A 27,123-nucleotide genomic window follows, 5' to 3' on the forward strand; every position below is an offset into this window, starting at 1 on the left:
ATTATCCAAGAAAATAACATCCACAAAAAAGCAGGTGTAGCTATACTTATATCTGATAAAATAAATCTCAAGATAACAAGAGACAAAGATGGACAGTTTCTAGTGATAAAGGGAAAATTACATCAAGAAAACAACACTCCTTAATATATATGTGCCCAATCAGGGAGCACTGAAATATATTAAACAGCTACTCACAGAACTAAATGGAGAAACAGATCAAAACACAACTATAGCTAGACACCTTAATACTCCATTGACAGCTCTAGACAGATCAACCAAATAAAAAGTCAATAAAGAAATATCAGCCTTAAGTGAAACACTAGACCAAATGGATATAATCAACATTTACAGAACATTTCATCCCAGAACATCGGACTATACATTTTTCTCCAGTGCACATGGAACATTCTCAAGGATAGACCATATGTTGGATCACAGAACAAGCATCAACAAATTCAAAAAGATCAAAATTATTCCAAGTATATTTTCTGACCAAGATGCCATGAAATTAGAAATCAACTGCAAAAAGGAGGTAAACAAAACCTACAAATACGTGGAGATTAAACAACATACTACTAAAAAATGACTGGGTCAAAGAAGAAAAAAAGATGAGATCAAAAGATATATGGAGACAACCGAGAATGATAACAACATATCAAAACCTCTGGGATACAGTGAAAGCTGTAATAAGAGGGAAGTTTATATCAGTACAGGCCTATCTCAAGAAACAAGAGAAATGCCAAGTAAACAACCTAACATCACACCTAAAAAGACTAGAAAAAGAAGGACAAAAGCAACCCAAAGTTAGCAGAAAAAGGAAATAATAAAAATCAGAGCAGAATTAAATGAAATAGAGAACAAAAAGACTGTAGAAAAATTAATAAAACAAAGAGCTGGTTCTTTGAAAAGATTAATAAAATTGACAAACCCCTGGCTAGAATTACTAAGTAAAAAAGAAAAAAGATCCATATAAACAAAATTAGAAATGAGAAAGGAGAAATCACCACAGACATCAGAGACATACAAAGGATCATACTAGAATATTATGAAAGCCTTTATGCTATCAAATTCAATAATCTAGAAGAAATGGATAAGTTCCTAGAAATATATAACCTTCCTAGACTAAATCATGAAGAACTGGAATGTCTAAATAGACCGATCAGCAGTGAGGAAATTGAAACAACCATCAAAAACCTCCCAAAAAACCTAAGTCCAGGACCAGATGGCTTCACCAGTGAATTCTACCAAACATTCAAGGAAGAATTAAAGCCTATTCTTTGCATACTCTTCCAAAAAATTGAATAAGAGGCAATACTTCCTAACACATTCTACGAGGCCAGTATAACCCTAATACCAAAACCTGGCAAAGATAACACAGAAAAAGAAAAGTACAGACCAATATCCCTGATGAAAACAGAGGCAAAAATCCTAACCAAAATACTAGCTAATCGAATACAACAGTACATCCAAAAAATAATACATCATGATCAAGTGGGATTCATTCCAGGGGCACAAGGATAGTTCAACATTCACAAATCAATCAACATAATACACCACATTAACAAAAGAAAGGATAAAAATCATATGATCCTGTCAACAGATGCAGAAAAAGCATTTGATAAGATACAACATTCATTTATGATTAAAACACTCAATAAAATAGGAATAGAAGGAAAGTACCTCAACCTAACAAAGGCTATATATGATAAACCCTCAGCCAATATCATACTCAATGGTGAAAAACTGAAAGCTTTTCCCCTAAGATCAGGAACAAGACAAGAATGCCCACTCTCACCACTCTTATTCAACATAGTGCTGGAAGTACTAGCCAGAGCAATAAAGCAAGAGAAAGAAATAAAAGGCATCCAAATAAAGAAGGAAAAAGTCAAACTGTCACTTTTTGTGGATGACATGATACTGTATGTGGAAAACCCTAAAGACTCTACCAAAAAACTACTGGAAAGAATAAACAAATACAGTCAAGTTGCAGGATACAAAATCAATGTACAAAAATCCATTGCCTTCCTGTATACCAACAACAAAACTTCAGAAAAAGAAATGGAGAAAACAATTCCTTTTGCAATCGCAACCAAAAGAATAAAATATCTAGGAATAAACTTAACAAAGAATGTGAAAGACCTATATACTGAAAATTACAAAACATTATTAAAAGAGATTGAAAAAGATGCAACAAAATGGAAAAATATCTCGTGTTCATGGATTGGAAGAATCAAATAATTAAAATGGCCATATTACCCAAAGCAATATACAGATTTAATCCAATCCCCATCAAAATCCCAATGTCATTTTCTTTCTAAAGATATAGAACGAGAAATCATCAGATTTTTATGGAACCACAAAAGACCCAGAATAGCAGAAGCAATCCTGAAAAAAAAAAAAGAACAAGGCTGGAGGTATCACACTACTTGACTTCTAAATATACTAGAGCTATGATAATCAAAACAGCATGGTATTGGCAGAGAAACAGACACACAGATCAACGGAACAGAATAGAGAGCCCAGCTATAAAACCACACATATATGGACAGATAATTTTCAACGAAGGAGCCAGAAATGCACATTGGAATAAAGATAGTCTCTTCAATAAATGGTGCTGGGAAAACTGGAAAGCCACATGCAAATGAATGAAACTGGATTGCAGTTTGTCCCCATGTACAAAAATTAATTCAAAATGGGTCAAAGACTTAAACATAAGACCCAAAATTATAAGTCACATAGAAAAAATATAGGTACCAAACTTATGGACCTGGGTGGTAAAGAACATTTTATGGACTTGACCCCAAAGGCAAGGGAAGTAAAGGCAAAAATAAATGAATAGGACTACATGAAACTGAAGAACTTTTGCACGGCAAAAGAAACAGACAACAAAAGAAACAGGCAGCCAATCATATGGGAGATGATATTTACAAACAGTAGCTCTGACAAAGGTTTAATTTTCAAAATATATAAAGAACTCATAAACTCAATACCAAACAAATAAATAATCCTATCAAAAAGTGGGCAGAGGACCTGAAAATACACCTCTCCCAAGAAGACATACAAACAGCCAATAGATATATGAAAAGTTGTTCAACCTCACTGGCAATCAGGGAAATGCAAATTAAAACTACAATGAGATACCACCGTATACCAGTTAGAGTGGCCTTTATCAACAAGACAAGCAACAACAAGTGTTGGAGACATTGTGGAAAAAAGGGAACTCTCATTCACTGCTGGTGGGAATGTAGACTGGTACAACCACTATGGAAAGCAGTCTGGTGATTCCTCAAAAAGTTAAAAATAGAGCTACCATATGACCCAGCATTCCCACTCCTGGGTATATACCCAAAATCTTGAAATCATTTATATGCAAAGATATATGCACCCCTATGTTCATTGCAGCATTATTCACGGCGGCCAAGAGTTGGAAACAGCCAAAGTGTGCTACAATAGAGGCCTGGGTAAAGAAGATGTTGTATATATACACTATGGAGTACTACACAGCCATAAGAAAGGATGAAATAGCATCATTTACAATAACATGGATGGACTTTGAGAACATTATGCGAAGTGAAATAAGTCAAACAGAAAAAGCTAAGAACTATATGACTTAACTCATATGTGGAATATAAAACTGAAACTTATGAACACAAACAGCAGTGTGGTGTTTGCCAGAGGGAGGGGGATGAAGAAGGGGGTCTTAATATGAGGTGACAGGAGAAGATGTGACTTTGGGTGGTGGGCACATGGTACTATATACATATTTTGTAAATTAGCAATCCACACATGTAACCTATATGTTCATGTTGACCAATGTCACCCAATAAAATCCTATTAATAAAAGAGTAATATGCAAATTGACCGTACCTCCGCTACACCCACAAGCCATGCCCACCAGCCACACCCACTAACCAATCCAGATCAAATATGCAAATAAACCCAATCAAGATGGCTGCGGCCACAGAGAGAGCAGGAGGGAGGCTTGGGTTTCCCAAGCAATGGAGGAAGTTTCAATTGTAGAAGCTAAACCCCAGATACCAGGGCCTCTGCTTGGGTCGCCAGGGGGCATGGCCGGCCTACAAACCATCACAGGCCCCTTGCCCAGGCTGCCCCATGCCCCAAGGGAACCCCCACCCTGATCTGGGACACCCTTCAGGGCAAACCACCTGGCCCCCACCCATCCAGCAGGCCTCTATCCTATCTAATAAAAGAGTAATATGCAGACTGACCATCATTCCAACACACAAGATGGCTGCCCCCATGTGGTCAAAGATCCTGCCCCCATGTGGACACAAGATGGCCACCACAAGATAGCCAGCAGGGGAGGGCAGTTGGGAGGGACCAGGCCTGCAATGGAGGGCAGTTGGGGGCGATCAAGCCTGCAGGGGAGGGCAGTTAGGGGTGACCAGGCCAGCAGAGGAGGGAAGTTGGGGGTGACCGGGCCTGCAGGGAAGGGCAGTTGGGGGGGACCCAGGCCTGCAGGGGAGAGCAGTTGGGGGTGACCAGGCCTGCAGGGAGGGCAGTTAGGGGCAAACAGGCTGGCAGGGAAGCAGTTAGGCATCAATCAGGCTGGCAGGGGAGTGGTTAGGGGGTGATCAAGCTGGCAGGCAGAAGCAGTTAGGGGCAATCAGGAAGGCAGGCAGGCGAGCAGTTGGGAGCCAGCAGTCCTGGATTGTGAGAGGGATCCCAGATTGGAGATGGTGCAGGCTGGGCTGAGGGACACCCCCCCCTATTCACGAATTTTGTGCACCAGGCCTCTAGTTTAAAATATTTTTTTAAAAAAAACCTGAGTAGACATTTCTCCAAAGAGGACATACAAATGGTCATGAAAAAATGCTCAGGCTCCGAAGCATCCTAAAAAAATATTTCCAAATGTCCCTTCTGCAGCCAGGGTCACGCCTTGTCGGCCGGGAGGTCCCCAGTGGACACCTTGGGCCATGCTGGACACTTTCCACCACTGGAAGCCGGATAAGAGACGCTCCGAGGTGAACAATACAAATTTGGGGATCTTTGAGGGTGGGGGTGTTCTTTCACCCACGCCCCCACCCTTCAAATCCATCTCTCTGACTTTTACCCTGATTGTCAGTTGCCACCTTGTGGCCATTTTTATATCACTGCCTTCCTCTGCAGTTCCGGGGCAATCAGTAAGGGATGAGATTTGATCTCTATGCCCAAGGCAGAGTTCCAGGAGCCTGGCAGTGATATCAGCCTCATCCCCATTACTCTGAGTGTCTGTGCTTCATCTGTTCCCCAGAGATTGTACCTGTAGGCTTATGGGGTATGTGCCATGCGGCAAGTTCTGGCTGAGCTGTGGGCATCCTTGGGGCCGGGTCCCAGCACTGCTGGGGGGGGGGTCCGTTCATGGGAGCCACTGTCCGTGGTCCCACCGACCCACAGGAGCTGCTGGGGATCTGTGGGGAACGTGGGAGCCCAGATGCTAGCCAAGCCCGGGAAGGGCATGATGGATTCGGGTGCAGACATGCATGGGAGACACGCTTGTTGGGTTGGAATTTTCTCACTTTCTCCGAAGGTGGGGACCAGTCTGGCTTGGAAGTGGAAGCTGGGGTGGTAGTAAGGAAGGAGGGAGAAGCCAATCGTGGTCCTGGGTAAGGCACATTCTTAGTATTTCAGTTCCACATCCAAAGAAACACGGCAATAGTTAAGGGATAGAATGTGGCCCTGATGCCCAACGGGGAGTTCCAAGGGGCTGGCATCAGTATCAAAGTCATCCCGGTCATGCGTGAACATTCCACGTTGCGTCTGTTCAAAGTAGATTGTACCTGCAGGATATAGGGGGTATTTTTTCCACACAACTCTGGGCCCAAGCATGGGGCTTCCTGAACTGAATAGGTCAGGCCAGCACCAGCTGGTTCCCCTTCACCCACTGGAGCTGACCAGCACTCTGCAGGGATCCAGGAGCGGATATTCGGTGCCAGGACACTGAACTTTCCAGGAGACAGAGCCAGGGCTGGGTGGTAGGTGGAAGTTGCAAAGGGCTTGCCCGCAGAAATGCGTGGGTGTCAGTCATTGGGCTGAACTTCACCAGCACTCACTCTTGAGATAGGGGCCGGCCTAGGCAGTATATGCATGAAGCACCTCTGTGGGTTTTTCCAGAGCCCGCATCCAGAGACCCAGAGGGTAATAGGTAAGGGGTGTGGTGCAGCCACAGGGTCTGAAGGGCGAGTTCCAGGGACTGGCAGCAGCTGATCTGTGTTCATTCCAGCTACAACCCCACCACCTGGGCATCAGGACTGCAGTCTGTTCGCTGGATATTGCACCTGCCAGAAGCAGGAGATGCTCACGTGCCACAGCTGCACTCGCCAGCCGTGAGCCTGGCTTCTGGCTGAGCAGCACTCCTGCTGTGTGAGTGCACTGACCACCAGGTGGCAACTCCTGCGTTGAGCATCTGCCCCCTGTTGGTGGTCAGTGCGCATCATAGCAACCAGTCATTCTGGTCATTCTGCCATACTCTCACTGGGCTTTTATATATGTAGATATGCATAGCCCATGGACACAGGCAATAGGGTGGTGAAGAACTGAGGTGGGTGTGTAGGGACTGGGCAGAAGGGGGTAAAGAGGGGGGGAACATGGGAAACATCTGTAATAATATCAACAATAAAAACATATTTAAAAAGAAAGTGTACAATATAAAAAAATAAAAGAATACAACAAAGAATATAAAAGATGAAAAAATGATATAAGAGGAAAGATGGGTGATAAATATAAAATAAATAATAGGAAAAGAAAAATGGTGTAAAGCAAAGAAAAAAATAAAATGAAAAAAGAGGAGAACCAAAAATTCAGAAAAGCCAAAAAGAAGAGAAAGAAGGAGAAAAATCTCTCTATATAAAAGGGTAATATACAGTGTCCTCACTGGAGTTTGACGGGGATACCAGGAGTTCTATCACTCATTATGATGTGCGCTGACCACCAGGGGGCAGCATGGAATGAAGGAAGGCCCTAGCTGTCAGCCAGGGAAGGGAGGCTCCAGCCGATAGCCAGACGGAAGGCCCCAGCCAGCAGCCGGAAGGCCCCAATTGCTCCTGATCACCAGCCAGGCCTAGGGACCCTACCTGTGCAGGAATTTTGTGCACCAGGCCTCTAGTAGAGTAAGAAAAGAATAGAGAAAAATAAGAGATATGAAAGAAAAAAGAGAGAAAAAATAATAACAAAGCAACAAGAAAGAAAACATAAAAAAATAATGGAAAAAAATCAAAGTTCAGTTTGTCTCTGCAAAGTTTAGTTCCTGCAGGGCTACCCCTTTGAATTCACACTCATATGTTGTTTGAGGATAAAGGTTTTGTTTTTTGTTTTTTGTTTTTAATTTCTTTATTGATTAAGGTATTACATATGCATCCTTATTCCCCCATTACCCCCAACCCCCCCAATGCATGACCTTACCCCCCTGTTGTCTGTGTCCATTGATTAGGCTTATATGCATGCATATAAGTCCTTTGGTTGATCTCTCGCCCTTACCCCCACCCTCCCCTACCTTCCCTCTGAGGTTTGATGGTCTGATCGATGTTTCTCTGTCTCTGGATCTGTTTTTGTTCATCAGTTTATGTTACACTGTGGTAAAAAAAGAAGGAGTTCTTACCATTTGCAACAACATGGATGGAGCTAGAGAGCATTATGCTAAGTGAAATAAGCCAGGCAGAGAAAGATAAATATCACATGATCTCACTCATTTATGGAATATAATGAACAAGATAAAGGTTTTATGTGCAGTTTCCAGGCCTTCCTGGAGTTACTTTTCTGCTAGCCAGTGTCAGAAGCTGTCCACATTTGGCTCTAGGCAACCTGTTCAAAGCTTCAAGCAATCTATAGTTTGTAGCTGCCTCCACTGGGCCTGGCAGAGCATGGGAGGGGCCCAGCTGAGCTCCAAGTCCCCGTATTTAGTTGACCTGTGATAGGTCAACTAATGTCCCAAGGAATCTGGGAATCTGCCTCCACCTGTCTCTGCCTCCTGGCTGTCTGTCAAACATAATTACTGAAAAGGCTGTTTCTAAAGAACTTTTGGCAGAATCAGGAGTATGGGACCTCTGGATCTCCCATGAGGGCTAGCGGCTATTCAGATTTCATGGAATATGGTGGGTGTGTTCCCTATCCATTCCAGAATATTTCCCTGACCTCAGCATGGCAGAGCACCTCATCGGCAGGCCTGTGGTATCTGTTGGAAGCCAGGAGTTTCAATCAGCTCTCCTATGAGTGGAAAATTCAAACCAGGTTCCCAGGAAAGTGGGGTGAATGGCCTCACCTCAAAGCCAGTCAGTGACACCCGCTAGTCTGCCCGGATCCACAGACCTTGCCTCCACTACTTCCTGCTTAGTAGGGGTCGAGATGCAGGGTAGGGCCAGCAGGATACCAGAGTGTAGGGCAACCTATATCCCAGAGGTTTGGGTAATTAATTGCCTTTTCCCAAGCTGTTGCTGCTGTGAGGGGCTTGAGCTGCTCAGGAAAAGTGGCAGCTGCGTTCTCAGAGGGGTGATGTCCAAGCACTGGATTCTGGCAGCCACTCTCCCATTTCTTCTCAATGTCTACCACCCCATACTCTCCTCAGGCAACTCTTCCCCGACCAAAGTGAATGAAAATCCTGTGCTCTGGCCCTTTAAAAAAAGTGGCTTTGTGTACAGCAAGCTCTGTCTGTCCCTGGCAGAAAGAAGCTCCATGGCCTTTTACCACTGGATGCGGCTGTTCTCAGCTATGATGCTCCAGGCTGGAGAACCCAGCCTGGCATCCAGGCTTCACTCCTCTCAGGGAAAATCCTCTGTAGCTGAGATAACCCTCTGCAACCTCGGCTGGCCTGCTACCTGCGGGAGCAGGATCAGACCCTTCCTATGAATCTCAAGGTGGTTTTGCCCTTCTTTGTATCTCCTTCAGATAGTCTTCAATTGGTAATTCAGGGTGAATGTTCCCCAATTTAGTTTTATTTCCAGTTTGGTTTCCAGGAGGAGGTGTGAGAAAGGTCCACCTACACCACTGCCTCTTGAAACTCCTCAAGTGTACATTTCTATGATACATGATCTATATACTGCATTGTGTGCCTACCACTTAAAGTCCTGTATTGGGTACATATATGTTTACCAGGGTTATATCCTCTTGTTGTATCAATCCCTTTAGTATCATGAAGTGGCCTACATTATCTCTTTTTATGGTCTTCACTTGGAAGTCTCTTTTAACATATATGAATATTTCTACCCTAGGTTTTGTTTGTTTGTTTGTTTGTTTTCATTTCCATTTGCCTGGAAAAATTTTTTCCACCCCTTCACTTTCATTCTGTGTGAGTCCTTTGTTCTGAGGTGGGTCTCTTGTAGACAGCATATATATGGGTCGTGTTTTCTTATCCATTCAGTTACCTTATGTCTTTTGATTGGAGCAATTTAGCCATTTACATTTCAAGTTATTATTGATAGGTACTTATTTATTGCCATTCTTATTCTTTATGCCTGTGTTCTTCTCTTTCTCTTTATTCTTCTTACTGCTGCCCCTTTAGCATTTCTTGCAGTGGTGGTTTGTGGTTATAAACTCTTTTAGCCTTATTTTTCTACAAAGATCTTTATTTCACCTTTGATTTTGAAAGATAGCCTTGCTGGATAGAGTAGTTTTGGGTTCAGTCCCTTGGTTTTCATTACTTTGTATACTTCATGACATTGCCTTCTGTCCTGGAGTGTTCTTAATGAGAAGTCAGCTGACAGTCTAATGGGAGATTCCTTGTAGGTAACTTTCTGATTCTTTCTTATATCCTTTAAGATTCTTTCTTTGTCTTTAATATTTGTCATTTTAATTAATATGTGCCTATGTATGGGTCTTTTGAGGTTATCTTGATTGGGACTCTCTGTGTTTCCTGAGCTTTAATGACTATTTCCTTCACCAGGTTAGGGAAATTTTCTGCCATTATTTCTTCAGTTTATCTATGCCTTTCTTGGATTCTCCATCTTCTGGTACACCTATAATGTGAATGTTGTTATATCTCATGTTGTCCCAAAGCTCTCTTAGACTCTACTCCTGTTTTAATTTTTTTTCCATTTACTGGTCTGAATGGGTGTTGTTGTTTTTTTTCTACCTTGTCTTCTAATTCACTGATTTGGTTCTCAGCTTCTTCTAGTCTACAGTTTAATTTTTCCAGGGTGTTATTTATTTCAACTATGTCATTCCTCATTTCCAATTAATTATTATCTATTGCTTCAAGCTCTCTTTTCATGTTGGTGTCACTCTCATGAAGACCCTTATAATTCTCATTAAGTTGCTTGCAGTTCTCACTGAATTGTTTGAGTACTCTTCTTACCATTACTCTGAATTCTTTATTTGGCAGCTTGTTTACCTCCATTTCATTCAGTTCCTTCTCTAACAATTCCGCCTTTTCTTTCATTTGGGGTTGTTTCTTTGCCTTCCCATTTTTTTCTGTCCCTTCGTTGTTGTTTCTATATATTAGATCAAACTGCTGTCCCTCCCAGATTTTGTGGGGTGGTCTTATGTAGTTGGTGTTTTGTGGGACCCAGTGGTGCAGTCTCTTAGATCTCCTGAGCTGGGTGCTCTAGTAAAGCCCCTTACTTGAGCTATTTCGATTATTCTATTGTAGTTGGTTCTTGAATATTATTGTCCCATTCATGAATGGACTCTCTCACGTTGGCTGACTATGTGGCTCACCCCCAATCACGTCATGTGAGCTGTTGTGGAGGTGCTGACCAAACAGAACAAAATACAATGCTACAAGATATGAAGCAGAAGAAACAACAACAAAAAAATGTATACAAGACCCCTGCAGCACCAATAAAAGCAACCACCAGAGAGAATCAGGAAAGAGAAAAGAGTGCAAGAATTATAGAAAAAAAAAGAGAAAGAAAAATATGAGGAGAAAGCAAAACAAAACAAACAACAACAACAAAAAGGGGGAGAACAGAATATGTAAATGCAGATCTGAAACAAAGGAAATAAAAATAAAGTATTAAGGGGAGAGGGGAAGGAAAACTGTTTAAAATAAAGGAGGGAGAAAATAAATAAAAATAAAAGACAAGAAAAATACCTGAGAAGGAAAATAGAGGAGAAAGCCAATAGAACTAAAATAAGGAAAAGAAAAAAAGATGTGAAAGCAGAGAGAAAGAAAAGAGAAAAAAATGGAGTAGTGAATAAAAGAAACAGGAAAACAATTGAATAGGAAAAGTCAAGAGGAATATTAGATATATGAATGAAACAACAGAGACTAGAATAATAACAAATCAATAAAGCAGATAGATAAAGAAGATAAATTTTAAAATGGAAAAGATGAAAGGAAAGAGAAAAAAACAAAAAAAGTAAAACAGAAGAAAAAAGGGAGGAAAAAAGAGAGAGGAAAAAAAGGACAGAAAAAAAAGCCGTTAAAAAAAGTCACGTTGCATTCCTCTAAGCCGAGTTTAGTGTCCCATGTGAGCTGGTTTTGGATCCCACTCTTCTGTTCTCTCTGCCAATTCTGCGCTTCCTGTTAAGTATGTATGGGATAACCACTGCCAGGCACTATTAGTATACTTTGGCTTTCAGAAACCAGCTTGAAGCTCCAAGCAATCTACTGATCCACCATTTGTGTCTGTCTCCACAGGTCTTGGCTGCCTCCAAGAGGAGCCAATATGCCCTCTAAAGTAGGTTTGTTAGCAGCAAGGGGCCCCGGACTAGGTCAGCAAATTTCCCCTGGCTCCCTGGGCTCTACTTCTGCCAGCCTTTTCCTGCTAGTCCGATGTCAATCCTAATCACTGAAAAGTCTGTTTCTGAAAGGGCTTTAGGTGGGGGAGGTGCTGTTTAGATTTCAGGGTATATGGTGGGTGTGTTTCTTTGTTCCAAAGCTACTCCTCTGCAAGTGGTTCAAAATATTACTCTTCCCTTGGCTGGACAGAGATCTTTGTATGGAGACCAACTGGGAGTGTTTATCAGTTCTCCTTTGCAGGGAAAGTACCAGACTAGACTGGTGCCTAGGATAGTGGCACAAATAGGCCCTTCCCCAATCCAGTCACTGAGGGCTCCTGAGACTGTTCAAACCTGTAGGTTTGGCCTCTGCTTTTGTTTCCTCTGAAAAGTTTAAAATGCAGGGTGTAGCAGGCAGGGCTCCTGCAGGTGGTGTGTGCTCTATCATCTAGGACAGGGTTTTTCCCTTTACCTGCACTGTGGCTGCTGGGAGCAGCTAGCTCCTCTCAGAAAAAAAAAATGGCCCTTTCCGTTTGGGGGCCTATGCCCAAATGTTTCTGGCTGCCGTTTTTCCAAGTCTCCCCACCCCAGGGTCTCCTTGGGCACCTTGATTCCACATTTCCCTCCCTGCCCCAAAGCCTCAGGTGAGTAGCTTCAAATGAAAACTCCTGTGCTCTGGGTTTAAAAAAACAAAACAAAACACAAAAACGAAATGAAATGGAGACTTTCTCTCTGTTCAGCTCCAGACTCCGCTAGGGCTAGCAGCCCTGCTACCTTTCATAGCTGCATGTTACATGGGCCGCAGGTCTTGGCTCCTGTGCTCCAGGCTGTGGAGCACAGCCTGGGTTCCAGACCTCTATCTTCTGAGGGAACAGACCCTCCCATAGCCTAGTACTCCCTCCTCTCTTGGCCTGCCGCCCCTGATTGCTGTGTCAGCTCCTCTTCCAACCTCTCCCTCCCTACAGGTCTCCAGGTATTTCCTGCAGTGGAGGTCTTCTGGTGGTAAGTTCCCTCACTTCTGTATGTCTACAAAGTCTTTATTTCTCCTTTAAACAAACAAAAAAACCCACAAAAACAAAACAAAAAAACTTTCCTAGATATATTATTCTTGGCTGGTAATTTCTCTCTTTCAATAGTTTAAATATTTGGTTCCACTCTTTTCTTGCTTGTTGAGATTTGCTGAGAAGTTAGATGATAAACTAATGAGCTTTCCTTTATAGGTTACTTTCTTCTTTTCCCTGGCTTCCTTGAAAATTCATTTTTTGTCCTTAATTTTTTACTGTTTTAACACAATGTTCCTTGGAAAAGGCCTCTTTGGATTGAGATAATTAGGTGTTCTGTTTGCTTCTTGAAGTTGAGGATCTAGTTATTTCCATAGGTCTAAGTTCTCATCAACTATTTGTTTTAATAAGGTCTTTGTTTCCTTCTGTCTCACTTTTCTTTTTATTATGCCCATTATTATTATATTGCTCTTTTTTATGGAGTCAGATAGTTCTCATAGAGTTCTTTAATTTTTTCTCAAGTCTCCTCTTTTTTCCTCTGTATCATTTCTAGCTTTCTATATTTTTTTTATATTTCTATCTTTGATGTCACTAATTATTTTCTCTTTCTAGTCAGCTCTATGTCCTTTGATCACTAGTTTATTTTTTATCTCTTTGAGTTCTTCATCTTTAGAATTTCTATTTGGTTCTGCTTTAAAGTTTCAGTATCTTTAGTAAAGTTCTCCTTTTGTTTCTTTATTTATTTTCTGAGTTAATTTAACTGCCTATCTCCGTGGTCGGCAAACTGCAGCTCGCGAGCCACATGAGACTCTTTGGCCACTTGAGTGTGCCTCTTCCACAAAATACCACGGCCTGGGCAAGTCTATTTTGAAGAAGTGGCGTTAGAAGAAGTTTAAGTTTAAAAAATTTGGCTCTCAAAAGAAATTTCAATCATTGTACTGTTGATATTTGGCTCTGTTGACTAATGAGTTTGCCGACCATCTGTATTTTCTTGCATCTAACTGAGTTTTTTTCAGAAAAGCAATCTTGAATTATCTTTTATTTCAATCACATATTTCTATGTCTTTAAGTTTATTTTCTGAATATTTTTTCATTTTCTTTCTGAGCTGCCTTGGTTATTCATAGCATTTGATGAATTCCTTGTGGCATTTATGTGTAAGTGGCAGTTCTCTAGTAGATTGATAACAAGAAGTCCTTCTATTGTTTTCCAGTAGGTGGAACTGAATCACAAGTTTTTTAGCTCTCATGCACTTCTCTGGCTTTTCAGATCTCTTCAGGGTGGTGGAAAATGGCTTGTGTTCCCTGGGAAGGTGGACACCTCCCTGTGATTTTGTCACCCAGGGCCCAGGGGACTAACAATGCAGGTGATTGCAGTGGGCAATTGAGTTCTAATTCTGTGAAATCCCAGTGCTGTGCTCCACAGCCAGACACTGCCAGCTGCACAGTGTAATGCATAGAGTTGGGGTGTGCTCGGGGAACCTGGTCTCCACCTTTGTTGCTTTGCCCTATTACACTTCCACCTGACACTGGAATTAGTTGCAGAATGTGTCCTTCACTCAGGGAAAAAGTGTTTAGTACCAGTTCTTGTGTTTTCAGATCATGTACTCTGCAACTGGACAAGAAGGGTGAATGGAGGGGAGCTCTGAGAGGGTGGGGAAGGCCACCAGGCTTTTTGCCTTTGTTTCTCTGTCTGAAATACTGATTTCCAGATAACCATGGCCACACATCTGTGCTTCATCTTTGTCCAGGTCTCTGTGCTCAGCTGTAGCTCATACTACCCACACCTGCAGAAATGCTTACTATACTTCTTAGCTCCTCTTGACTGAAGGGCATGCCAGCCACAATCTGATTCCTCCCCTTTCTGTGCTAGCCATCCAGAGAGCTCTGGGCTGCTGGGCTGTGTCCATGGCTATATCAGCTCTTCTCCCTTCCAATCTCCCCCATTTGCTCCTACTTACCCGACTTCACATATTTCAATGCATGGATCTTGAAGATGTGTTTGTGCATTGAGCTGGGAACTCTTTGTTGAATTATAGCTGTTCAAATTGTTTTAACTTCAAGGGGAGATATCAAGGGAATCTGCCATGCTGCCATTCCTCTTAAGAGATTTAAATAGGCCTCTGTGATGTGATTTTTACAGTCTTTAATTAATGTATTAATGCATGAAATGTGCAAATCAAAAGTAACAGATTGATGTATTCTGAAGAGATTTTAAAAGTCTTTTGAGAGACATAGGGCTACATTTAAGTTTCTTGTTTGTTTTTTGTTTATTTTTAAATATTCTCTGGAAGATTTATTGATTTTATAAAGAAGGGATAGAGGAGAGAGAGAGAGGAGAGAAAAAGTTGTGAGAGAGAAACATCCATCAGTTGCCTCCCATATGTGCCCCGGCCAGGGATTGTACCCAAAATCTAGGTATGTGCCCAGATTGGGAATTGAACCCATTACTTATTACAAATTTTCCTGTCATTTATAAAAAAACATTATAGATTACAATATGTCTCTCTCTTTTATTTTAATCCTCACCCAAGGATATTTTTCCATTGATTTTTAGAGAAAGTGGAAGAGAGGGGAAAACAGAAAGAAACATTCATGTGAGAGAAACACATGAATTGATTGCCTCCTGCACAAGCCCTGAGCAGGGCCCGGGCCGGTGAGGAGCCTGCAACTGAAGTATGTGCCCTTGACCAGAATTGAACCTGGGAGCCTTCGGTTCACAAGCCAACGCTCTATCCACTAAGCCAGTGGTCGGCAAACTCATTAGTCAACAGCGCCAAATATCAACAGTACAACGATTGAAATTTCTTTTGAGAGCCAAATTTTTTAAACTTAAACTTCTTCTAACGCCACTTCTTCAAAAATAGACTCACCCAGGCTGTGGTATTTTGTGGAAGAGCCACACTCAAGGGGCCAAAGAGCCACATGTGGCTCCCGAGCCGCAGTTTGCCGACCACGGCACTAAGCTAAACCAGCTATGGACAATGTGTCTTTCTTTTCTATTCAAAAGTGGAATCTATTTCCTCCAAATTTGATGGGTAGCATTTATGTCCCTGTCTCCCATAAATGTCATGGAAAATAATATGGGTGGGATTCATAAATTCAAGCTTCTGTAAGTGAAAGTCTGCCTTTCTGTGAAACCCATAAAGAAGCCCTCAGCCTTCTGGAAGGTAATTATAGTTGCTTAATATTTTCTTATCGAGATGATTTCTCAATATTTTTTTTATCTTCATGGCTCTGATGCTTTCTGAATGCTCTGTGTCCTTTTATTCTTTTAGCAGGTGACAAAGCCTATGCCATTTTTGCCCATTGTCCCTTTCATATTAGTTGCTGAAGTATTTTATAATGGACATTTACGGTATTTAAAATACAGCATCCTTGGTACATAAAGCAGCTAGCTACAATCAATATTCTCTAGGCCGTGATTTTTTAAAATTTAAATTCTTTATTGTTTAAGGTATTATATAAGCCTCCTTTTTCCCTCTCACCAGCCGCTCCCACCCCCCAGCACATGCCGTCACCCGCTACTGTCTGTTTCCATTGCTCATATGCATGCATACAAGTCCTTTGGTTGATCTCCTATCCACACTTCCCCTGCCTTCCCCCTTAGGTTGGACAATCTGTTTGATGCTTCTATGACTCTGGCTCTATTTTTGTTCATCAGTTTATGTTGTTCATTATATTCCACAAATGAGTGAGCTCAGGTGATACTTATCTTTCTCCGCCTGGCTTATTTCGCTTAGCATAGTGCTCTCCAGGTCCATCATGCTGTTAAAAATGGTAAGAGTTCCTTCTTTTTTTACAGCAGCATAGTATTCCATTTTGTAGATGTACCACAGGTTTTAATCCACTTATCTGCTGATGGGCACTTAGGCTGTTTCCAAATCTTAGCTATGGTGAATTGTGCTTCTAAGAACATAGGGGTGCATATATCCTTTCTGATTGATGTTTCTGGCTTCTTGGGATATATTCCTAGAAGTGGTATTCCTGTGTCAAATGGGAGTTCCATTTTTTATTTTTTTAGGAAACTCCATACTGTTTTCCTCAGTGACTGCACCAGTCTGCATTCCCACCAGCAGTGCATGAGGGTTCCTTTTTCTCCACATCCTCACCAGCACTTGTTGTTTGTTGATTTTCTGATGATAGCCATTCTGACAGGTGTGAGATGGTACCTCATTGTCACTTTTATTTGCATTCTCAGATGATTAGTGACTTTGAGCATGTTTTCAGATGTCTGTTGGCCTTCTGTGTGTCCTCTTTTCAAAAGTGTTTATTTAGGTCTTTTGCCCATTTTTTGATTGGATTGTTAATCTTCCTTTTGTTAAGTTGTATAAGTTCCCTGTAAATTTTGGAGATTAGACTCTTATTGGGGATAACATTGGTAAACATGTTCTCCCATGCAGCGGACTTTCTTATTGTTTTGTTGATGGTTTCTTTTGCTCTGCTTTTTACTTTTATGTAGTCCCATTTGTTTATTTTCTCCTTAGTTTCCATTGTCCTAGGAGCTGTATCAGTAAAGATATTGCTAGGACATATGTCTGATATTTTGCTGCCTGTGGATTCCTCTAAGATTTTTATGGTTTCCCATCTTACATTTAAGTCCTTTATCCATTTTGAGATTATTTTGTGTATGGTGTAAGTTGGTGGTCTAGTTTCATTTTTTGCATGTATCTTGTCCAATTTTCCCAACACCATTTATTGAAGAGACTGTCTTGATTCCATTGTATGCTCTTTAAGCAGTTAATTTAACAGAGATATTGACAAAGACTCCAACAGTAGAACAATGACTTTTTTTTTTTCATTTGCAAGGGAGTACCGGTAACTCTTTTATCAACACCACTGACTGAATAACAATATTAGCTAACTCCAGAGAAGTTTTCATCCGGAAATACTTTAGGATAAATGGAAATACAACCTACTCGTTAGGAAAATTTACTCTGTAATATCTTACCAAAAAGGTGTGAGAGGTTTGTTTTTATATTTAGTCAATTAAACAACTTCAAGTGACCTGCAGTTGTCATGCTGGTATTCAGCCACAGAGACTCCCAAGTGGAACTATGTAATAATGTATACTATAATTGCAAGAAATCTTCAAACACACTCTGCCAAAAGGTGTTGTGGGGACCTTAGTCAAAGTACACTGATGTTCAAGGCCAATTGGAGTGTGGGGTCCCTGTCCAGAGTACACCAGATGTTCAAGGCCAATTTGTCATATGCAGGTATAAAAGCAAGGGCACAGAGATTACACTGTATACACTGTGCAGGCGTGCCTGTCTGTAGCCCAAGTACTGATGTCACTATTTGGCAAGAAGCCTCTTTTGTCTAAGTTAGTATAAAGATGTGTTGTTGACCAGCCAATGCAAGGCCACTTGATCGAGCTACTTTGTTTGCAATAGCTACTATGTTTGTGGCTTCTCGGTATAGCTCCTATGGTTGGTGAGGCTGCTTTTATGTAGGGTGCTGCTGCTTGATCAGGCTACTATGTTTATAATAGCTACTGTGTTAGCGAGGCTACTTTGTATAGCTCCTATGTTGGGGGCTCCTATACTAGCTCCTATGTTTGCAGATACTTTGTAAGCTACTTTGAAGAACTGTTTTGTCTGATAGCTCCTTGTTAGCAATGGTTACTTGGGCTGCAATAAAGACTCTTCTATATGCCTATAACTTCTCATGTCTTCTCATCTAATGTCCAGCGTCCAAGGAGGTCCAGTTCCTGGCAGGGGAACTGAGACTCCACAGTTGCCATAGCTGAGCAGAATCAAGGCGGAACTTACTCCAACAATTGGCATAGTCAAGCAGGTTCAAGGATTAAGTACTTCAATAGGTGTTAATTTGCCCAAGCTGTAAGGAAAGCAAATCACCTGAGCTCTGGATGGTATTCATGAAATTTCTTGTGAGTCTAGAGTTAACCCTGACAGAGAGGGTTAGAACTTCCCAGAGAAAAGTTGTCCCAGAATTTGCAGGGAACTTCCCAGATCCCCCTGTTATATAGAATGAACCTAAACTCATATTAATCTGCTTTTAAATATTCCCCAGCCAGGACCCAGATTGGAGTCTTCAGAAAATATTGTCAACCACATCTATTTTTTAGTTTCTGACAGGAACTAAACTCAGTTTTGTTTTTTATAGAAATACCAAGGTTAGCATCTGTCAATTGTAACTATAGGACTTCTATCCATTAAGCTTAGCTCCTTTATTTCCAAGTAATATAGGAAAAGCCGGTTTCTTTTCTCTTATCAACTTGCTCTTCCATCAAGCTCTTCTCTTAAACCATCTTCCTGGTTTAAGAATAGAGCAGGTGGCTCCAGGTCAGGATCAAGTTGTAAGGTACAAAATAATTATGCATAACCAATTCCAGTTACTCTATATCAGTGCACTAACTGTGACAAGAACAACATTTTTAAAGAATTCAGCAGAAAAAAAACCCAAAAGTTTTCTTTAACAACAAAATCGTTTTTTAGTTCCAGGTAATGAGACTAAAAATCAACTCTTTATTTTATTTTGATAATTTTAATAAAATATTAAATATCCCCAAAGAGGTACTTTTATCAAGTAAAAAGTCTTTATAATACTTTTAAAAACAAAAATTTGCTTGCACTTGCTAATACAGGTTTTGGTGTTAATGATAATCAGGGCTTAGAAGAATTAATCTCATTCTTGTCAAATGTTAGACACTTATCCAGAAAAAATATTGACTTCAAACTCTAGCACATTATGGGTCTTAAATATACCCTGATTTCCTATTCCTTTGCTTGGGCAGATGTAAACTTTTTGTTTGAGGCCATTAGTAACTGCTGAAGGTAGAAGAGGTTTCTGATTTACTTTCAGTTTTGTATTTTCTGCTGCCATGATAAATAATCCATCAGAAAATATAAGAAATAAACTAGTATTTGTTGAGAGCATATTTATTAAAGGTATGACATTGGACCCATAAGGGGGCGTTATGCATTATTTTCTCTGAACTCAAGGATCTTACATTTATTTGGGAAGATAAGACACATACATGAAAAGTTGCCTAACAAAACACAGTACAAGATATGTTATTGACCAAATAAATAGAACCATAATGTTTGTGCTATAAGAACTCAAAGGAGAGTGTGATTCCTATGGGCTCAGCTAGTCAAGAAAGACTTTACAGAGGAAATAGAATTGGGGCCTTAAATATTACATAGGATTCGAATTAGCGGCAAGAAATGAAGAGGAAGATGGTACAGATTGTACTGTCACAGATTGTAATGCATAAAACTCCAAACTAAATACAAGGGATATGAAGAATGTAGTCTAGAGTTTAAATGGTAGGGGATGAATGGGAACTCCTTCTCACCTTTATTTCAGTATTCTCTGCAACCTTTTCAAAATAGGCTTGCATTATGGAAGATTATTGCTAGATTAATTCAGCAGGTAAATTGGTGTCAGATCAGGTAGGTCCTTACATATAAGACTAAGAACTCTATTTTATGCATGATAAGGAACTATAATGGTTTTTTATAAGGAGCATGCTATAAGGAAAATCTTGTTTTAGGAAGATAATGAAGTGACACTCCTATCAAAGCACACTTCCATGCTATGACAGATATTGCTATAATCCCTATACCTTTTAGAGGATTGATAAGAGCCTGTCCCCTCATCATAACTCAGATTTTCCAAATACATACTATGTATAAGAGCACTGGTTCTGAGATAAGAGACCTTTCACATCAAGAGCTTAGGTTTTGCCGAAACCGGTTTGGCTCAGTGGATAGAGCGTTGGCCTGCGGACTGAAAGGTCTCAGGTTCGATTCCGGTCAAAGGCATGTACCTTGGTTGCGGGCACATCCCCTGTAGGGGGTGTGCAGGAGGCAGTTGATCGATGTTTCTGGCTCTCTATCCCTCTCTCTTCCTCTCTGTAAAAAATCAATAAAAAATATTTAAAAAAAAAAAGAGCTTAGGTTTTTAAAAGCATCGCTGGGCTGTGCAATCACCTCCCAGTCGGATAACCATTGAATCTTGCTTGAAGAAAAAATTACCTTATCAGTTAATTTGTTGAGGCCTAACCAGACCTCTGTGATTATGCATGAGGAAAATTAAGATACTACCACAAGATTTAGGCAAGGTTCTAAGTTAAATTAATGCTTTCTACCTCAAAGAATATACACTGAGTGGCCAGATTATTATGATCTCTGAATGCATAATAATCTGGCCACTCAGTGTATATCCTATATAATAAAAGGCTAATATGCAAATTGTCCCCTCAACCAGGAGTTCGACCAGCAGGCATGCCAGCCAACTGCCCGTGTCCCCTCCCCCTGGCCAGGCTGGCCAGACACCATCCATGCACGAATTCATGCACTGGGCCTCTAATGTATACACACACACACACACACACACACACACACACACACACACACTGAGTGGCCAGATTATTATGCATTCAGAGATCATAATAATCTGGCCACTCAGTGTATTTCTTCAAGGGCACCAAATGGACCTTATTTATTCCCATACATAGCAGCAATAGATAGATATCAAAGAGTCCTTAGCCTCAGTCAATTCTTTACCAGCTTTCTAGATAGGAATTCAAGATACCCAGGCCTATACTAATATCTTACCCACCTGATCATCCCATGAGTAATATACTTATGATTATACTAGGGGCCCGGTGCACAAAATTCGTGCACTGGGGAGGGGTCCCTCAGCCCAGCCTGCCCCCTCTCACATACTGGGAGCCCTCAGGGAATGTCCTACTAATGGCTTAGGCCCACTCTCTGTTGGGAGCGGAACTAAGCCCCAGTCTGGCCTCCCTTTGCGGGAAGCAACCGTGCTGATCAGGGGAAGGCATCAGCCCCATCACCCCGCTGCTGCAGCCACTGCCAGTCACTACAGCCGCCAAGGTATTTTCATCAACATGGACTCCAGTCCCTTCACCATGAAAAAAATCACAACTTTTTTTAAGCATTTTCAAAATGTGTCTTTCATAGGATATGACATTTCTTTATTTTTTTTATCCTCACCTGAGGATATGTTTCCATTGATTTTTCCCCATTCCTCCGATTGCAGGCTCAGCCCCTTCCCAAGCCTAAAGCCTCTGCCCCAGGCTTTAGGCTTGGGAAGGGGTTCTCCCACCCCCACCCCCGGCCCTCCAATTGCAGGCTCGGCCCCTTCCCAAGCCTAAAGCCTCTGCCCCAGGCTTTAGGCTTAGAAAAGGGACCCCCCACCCCTCCTATCGCAGGCTCATCCCCTTCCCAAGCCTAAAGCCTGTGCCCAAGCTTTAGGCTTGGGAAGGGGGACCCCCGTCCCTCTGATCGCAGGCTCGGCCCCTGCCCAAGCCTAAAGCCTCTGCCCCAGGCTTTAGGCTTAGGAAGGGCCCCCCCCCCACCCCTCCGATGGCCAGCTGGGAGTGACCTGGGTGCTGAGGAGGTTCCTGGGACCCAGGTATATATGCAAATTAACTGCCATCTTTGTTGGGTTAATTTGCATACTCACTCTGATTGGCTGTGGGTGTTGCGGGGGTACAGTCAATTTACATGTTTCTCTATTATTAGGTAAGACTAGAGACTCAGTGCACAAAATTCATGCATGGGTAAGGTCACTAGGCCTGGCCGGCGATCAGGGCCAATCTGTGGGGCAACTCGCGGGGCAATTGGGGGGCTCCTGCTGGCATCCCCCTTAGCTGGCCTGGTGCCACCCTCTCGCTGGCCCCACCCCCCATACACACACCACCACTAGTCACCTCCCTCTGTGGTAAGCAACCAGCAGGGCAATCGGAGGGCAGCACTGGCCTGCTCACCAGCTGGCCCTGCTCCCTGACGCTGCCCACTCGCCGGCTGGCCCTGCCCCTTGCTGGCACCTGCCTTGGCTAGCCAAGGACCTGCGGGCTGGGGGCAGCTCCTGCATTGAGTGTCTGCCCCCTGGTGGTCAGTAAATATCATAGCAACTGGTCTTTCCACTGGTCGTTCTGCAATTCGGTCAATTTGCATATTAGGCTTTTATTATATAGGATATTTGGAATTATTAGGTGCTGGTTCTTTACCACAAGGTTATTTTTTCTCATTCTTACATACACTGAGTGGCCAGATTATTATGATCTCTGAATGCATAATAATCTGGCCACTCAGTGTGTGTGTGTGTGTGTGTGTATTAGAGGCCAGGTGCATGAATTCGTACATGGGTGGTGTCCGGCCAGCCTGGCCAGGGGGAGGGGACATGGGTGGTTGGCTGGCCTGCCTGCTGGTAGAACTCCTGGTCGAGGGGACAATTTGCATATTAGCCTTTTATTATATAGGACTAGAGGCCCGGTGCACAAAATTCATGCACACGGGGGTGTCCCTCAGCCCAGCCTGCACCCTCTCCAATCTGGGACCCCTCTAGGGATGTCTGACTGCCCGTTTAGGCCCAATATCGGTGGGATCAGGCCTAAACGGACAGACGGACATCCCTCTCACAATCCAGGACTGCTGGCTCCCAACTGCTCACCTGCCTGACTTCCTGATTGCCCCTAACCGCTTCTGCCTGCCACCTGATCACCCCATAACCACTCCCCTGCCAGCCTGTTTGCCCCTAACTGCCCTCCCCTGCAGGCCTGGTCACCCATAACTGCCCTCCCCTGCAGGCCTGGTCCCCCCAAACTGCTCTCCCCTGCAGGCATGGGTCCCTCCCAATTGCCCTTCCATGCAGACCTGGTCGCCCCCAACTTCCCTCCTCTGCAAGCTTGGTCACCCCTAACTGCCCTCCCCTGCAGGCTTGATCGCCCCCAACTGCCCTCCCTTGCAGGCCTGGTCCTGCCCAACTGCCCTCCCCTGCTGGCCTGATCACCCCCAACTGCCCTCCCTTGCAGGCCTGGTCCCTCCCAACTGCCCTCCCCTGCTGGCCATCTTGTGGTGGCCATCTTGTGTCCACATGGGAGCAGGATCTTTGACCACATGGGGGCAGCCATCTTGTGTGTTGAAGTGATGGTCAGTCTGCATATTACTCTTTTATTAGATAGGATAGAGGCCTGGTGCACAGGTGGGGGCCGGCTGGTTTGCCCTGATGGATGTCCCGGATCAGGGTGGGGATTCCCTTGGGGCATGGGGCGGCCTGGGCAAGGGGCCTGTGGTGGTTTGCAGGCTGGCCACGCCTCCTGGCAACCCAAGTGGAGGCCCTGGTATCTGGGATTTATTTATCTTCTACAATTGAAACTTTCTAGCCTGGAGCAGATCCAAGCCTTCTGCTCGCTCCGTGGCTACAGCCATTTCTGTTGGAATTTATTTACCTTCTATAATTGAAACTTTGTAGCCTGGAGCGAAGGCCTGGGCTGGCTAGGGTGTGTGGAAAGCTTGGCTTCCTCCATCACCGGGGGAAACCCTAGCCTCCTGCTCTTTCCAGCTCTGTGGCTGCCACCATTTCTGTTTGGATTTATGTATCTTCTATCATTGAAACTTTGTAGCCTTGAGTGGAGGCCTAGGCCAGCAAGGGCAGGCGGAAAGCTTGGCTTCCTCCATTGCCAGGGAAATGCAAGCCTCCCTCCTGCTCTCTGTGGCCGTAGCCATCTTGGTTGGGTTTATTTGCATATTCACTCCTGATTGGCTGGTGGGCATGGCTGGTGGGTGTAGCGGTGTGATGGTTAATTTGCATATTACTCTTTTATTATATAGGATATACACTGAATGGCCAGATTATTATGCGTTCAGAGATCATAATAATCTGGCCACTCAGTGTATAGGAGGCAGTATCATTCTGGGGGAGCATGTCTGACTGGTTATAGAGGTGAGAGGGAGAGACTAACATTTGTGAAATCTATGTGGGGAGATAAAACACATACATGAAAAGTTGCCTGACAAAACACAATACAGGATATGATGTTTGACTGAATGAGTAGAACCATAAAGTTTGTGCTATATGAATTCAAAGGGTAGTGATTCCTGTAGGTTGGGCTGGTAAGAAAGGATTTACAGAGGAAGTAAAGTTTGTGTTTTAAAGATTATATAGGATGTGGGTTGGTGGAAAGGAATGAAGAAGGAGAAGGTACAAGAAAAATCATGAATAATGAACAGGACCTCAAGCTAACTGATGAAAAAGTAACTGGTTCCAACATAAAGTTTGGATGGGAACTGAATAGCAATTACTTGAGGTCAGAGAGATTATCACTTTCATTTCATTATTCTCTGCATCCTTAGCAAAATAAGGTTGCATATAGATCATTGTTTGATTCCAAGAGTACAACTAACATTTATTGAATGACTAGAGATTTACAGTTACTTGACAAACATGAGTTATTCTCTGACCTTCACTGAAGAGCTGGTCCAGTATAGCTGCTTTCTGTTCAGACTTTAGATCAAGAATACACTAAATCTGGGATTCCAGACAAAACAAAATGCTATACCTACTATGAAGCCTTGATTCCAAAAGACATTCTCAGAGCCACTTTTACTTTTTTCACTCTTCCTGGAAGAAAGCAGCCTTGTGTCTGGAATCTACCTGGTTAACTGTGGCGAGGGTAACATACCCTGGTTAACCTCTATCTTCTGGAATCCAGACCTCACACTTACTGGAGCACTCTGAATGGCACACTGACTTCATAAAGTAGAATGTACTAAGCAGAAACTGTAAGGGTCAAGAACTGTCAACTTTTTTAAAATCTCAAGGTGCCAAGTTCATTTGTATGCAGGGAGTATAAAGAAAATGACTGTCTGCATATTAAGCAAGCTGATTCAGAGTTCACTTTGCTCACCCATAAGGCTGAAGGTTGGAAACAAAAACATTTGTATGTACTATAAATGATGTTGGTTGTTAATTCCAAAGGCACTTATTTTCTAGATATTTCATTCATTTTTAGAAACACCAACACCTAAAATACTATAATAACTATCTCAAGTATATCCAGTAAACTAACAGCAAGACAGGGTCATTTTGTGAGTAATAAAACCCAAAACATTCCATTTAAAGCCATACAATGTGGAACTGAAATCACAGATATTTAAGTCAAATACCAGCCAGTATTATAGATTAGACTAGAGGCCCAATGCACGAAATCTGTGCAACAGTAGGCAGGCCTTCCTTCCCCCGGCTGCCAGCACCAGCTTCCCTCTGGCACCCGGGACCCGGGCTGGCTTCCCTCCACCCTTGATTAGTCAGGAAGGATGTCCGGTCTAATTAGCATATTACCCTTTTATTATTATAGATAATCCTGATAAAATAATCTTAGTTCATAGTACAGCAGGCTGACTACTCTTGGAATGTGAATGTCTGAGCTGGTTATAAATGCTTCAGTATAGCACACAAGTCTTTAGAGATTTGCAGATGTCTGCTGCTTCTAGGGATTGAAAAAGAAGTAAATATTCCAGTGAATAAATACCTACCTGTATAAGAGAAAGGGACATTTGATCACCTTCACTTTTCAACCTTACAGATTATCCAGAAGGTTCATCATCTCTTGCAGTGGAAACAGAAACATAGCAATTTTCACATTTCCTGCATCTCTAAGACAGGTCAGTATTCTTTCCTCTTTTTAATTTTTTTTGTTGTTGTTAATTCTCCTGATGATATTTTTTCCATTGATTTTTAGAGAATATGGAAGGGAAGAAGGGAGGGGGAGAGAGAGATAGTAACATTGGCTTTAGAGAGACACATCGATTGGTTGCCTCCCACATGAGCCCCAACCATGGCTATGGCCAGGGATAAAACCTGCAACCCAGCTAGGTTCCCTTGACTGGGAATCAAACCCACGACCCTTCAGTGCATGGGCCGATGCTCTATCCACTGAGAAATACCAGCCAGGGCAACAGGTCAGTATTTGAGGGAGGTACATACAGTGCAACCTGGACTGCTAAGAGGCAATCTTGGGAGGTACTAGCAAATGAGTAAGATTTCACCATGGTGAACAAGATGTTAAATTCTCCACTCTTGTATTATTCACATAAGTAGAAGTTCTAGACATAATTTCCCTGTGTGGTGTACTGAAAAAGATGCACTTATTTCCTGTAAACTCACACTATTCACTTGGGCTAAAAGACCACCCAAGGTATACAGAAATAGCCAAACATTCCATTCAGGTTATGTGCTTTCAACCTTTGTATTATAAATCTTGCTTTGGTGCATTTCAGGCCTCTAAGATGATATAGATTATGAACAGGTTCTTTTTGCTTGGCTCCATTATGTCAATTAACAACCTACTCTTATCCACTCACAGGCAAAAAGTACTATCCCTAAACTCTAATTCTCCCAAAATGCTACTAATTTTTTCACAGTGGCAGGCAGTCTTATACACGGGATTCTCTTTGGTCTAGTGAAAAGCTAAACAGCCTTCTCTTTGCAACATTCACGGATAAATAACCTAGTGTAATTCATCATTAAATGGAGAATTTTAGTGATAAAAATACCATGGAGTTCAAAGCTCTGATCTGATAAGCCTTCCAATTTTATTCCCATGGAAAAGCTATTCAGAAGCCATTGATCTGTTTATAGATTCTTGGGTCTTCACTTTTTTTCTTTTATGAAACCCTGCTGTGTACCACTA

General features: G+C 42.3%; 1 protein-coding gene across 2 annotated transcripts in view; it reads left to right on the forward strand.

Annotated features, from left to right (window-relative positions):
• ZDHHC15 (zDHHC palmitoyltransferase 15) overlaps positions 1-26,063 on the forward strand; it is a gene marked incomplete at both ends in the record, with an annotated part of 368,662 nt that extends 342,599 nt beyond the window's left edge. For both annotated transcript variants that reach the window (XM_079764776.1, XM_079764777.1), the window contains one exon: positions 26,017-26,063. In XM_079764776.1, coding sequence (XP_079620902.1) covers positions 26,017-26,063 — 47 coding nt within the window. The remainder of the gene's footprint in view (positions 1-26,016) is intronic.
• Positions 26,064-27,123: the final 1,060 nt, after the last annotated feature.

This window comes from Cnephaeus nilssonii (genome assembly GCF_951640355.1).
Source record: "Cnephaeus nilssonii genome assembly, chromosome: X".
NCBI lineage: Eukaryota > Metazoa > Chordata > Mammalia > Chiroptera > Vespertilionidae > Cnephaeus > Cnephaeus nilssonii.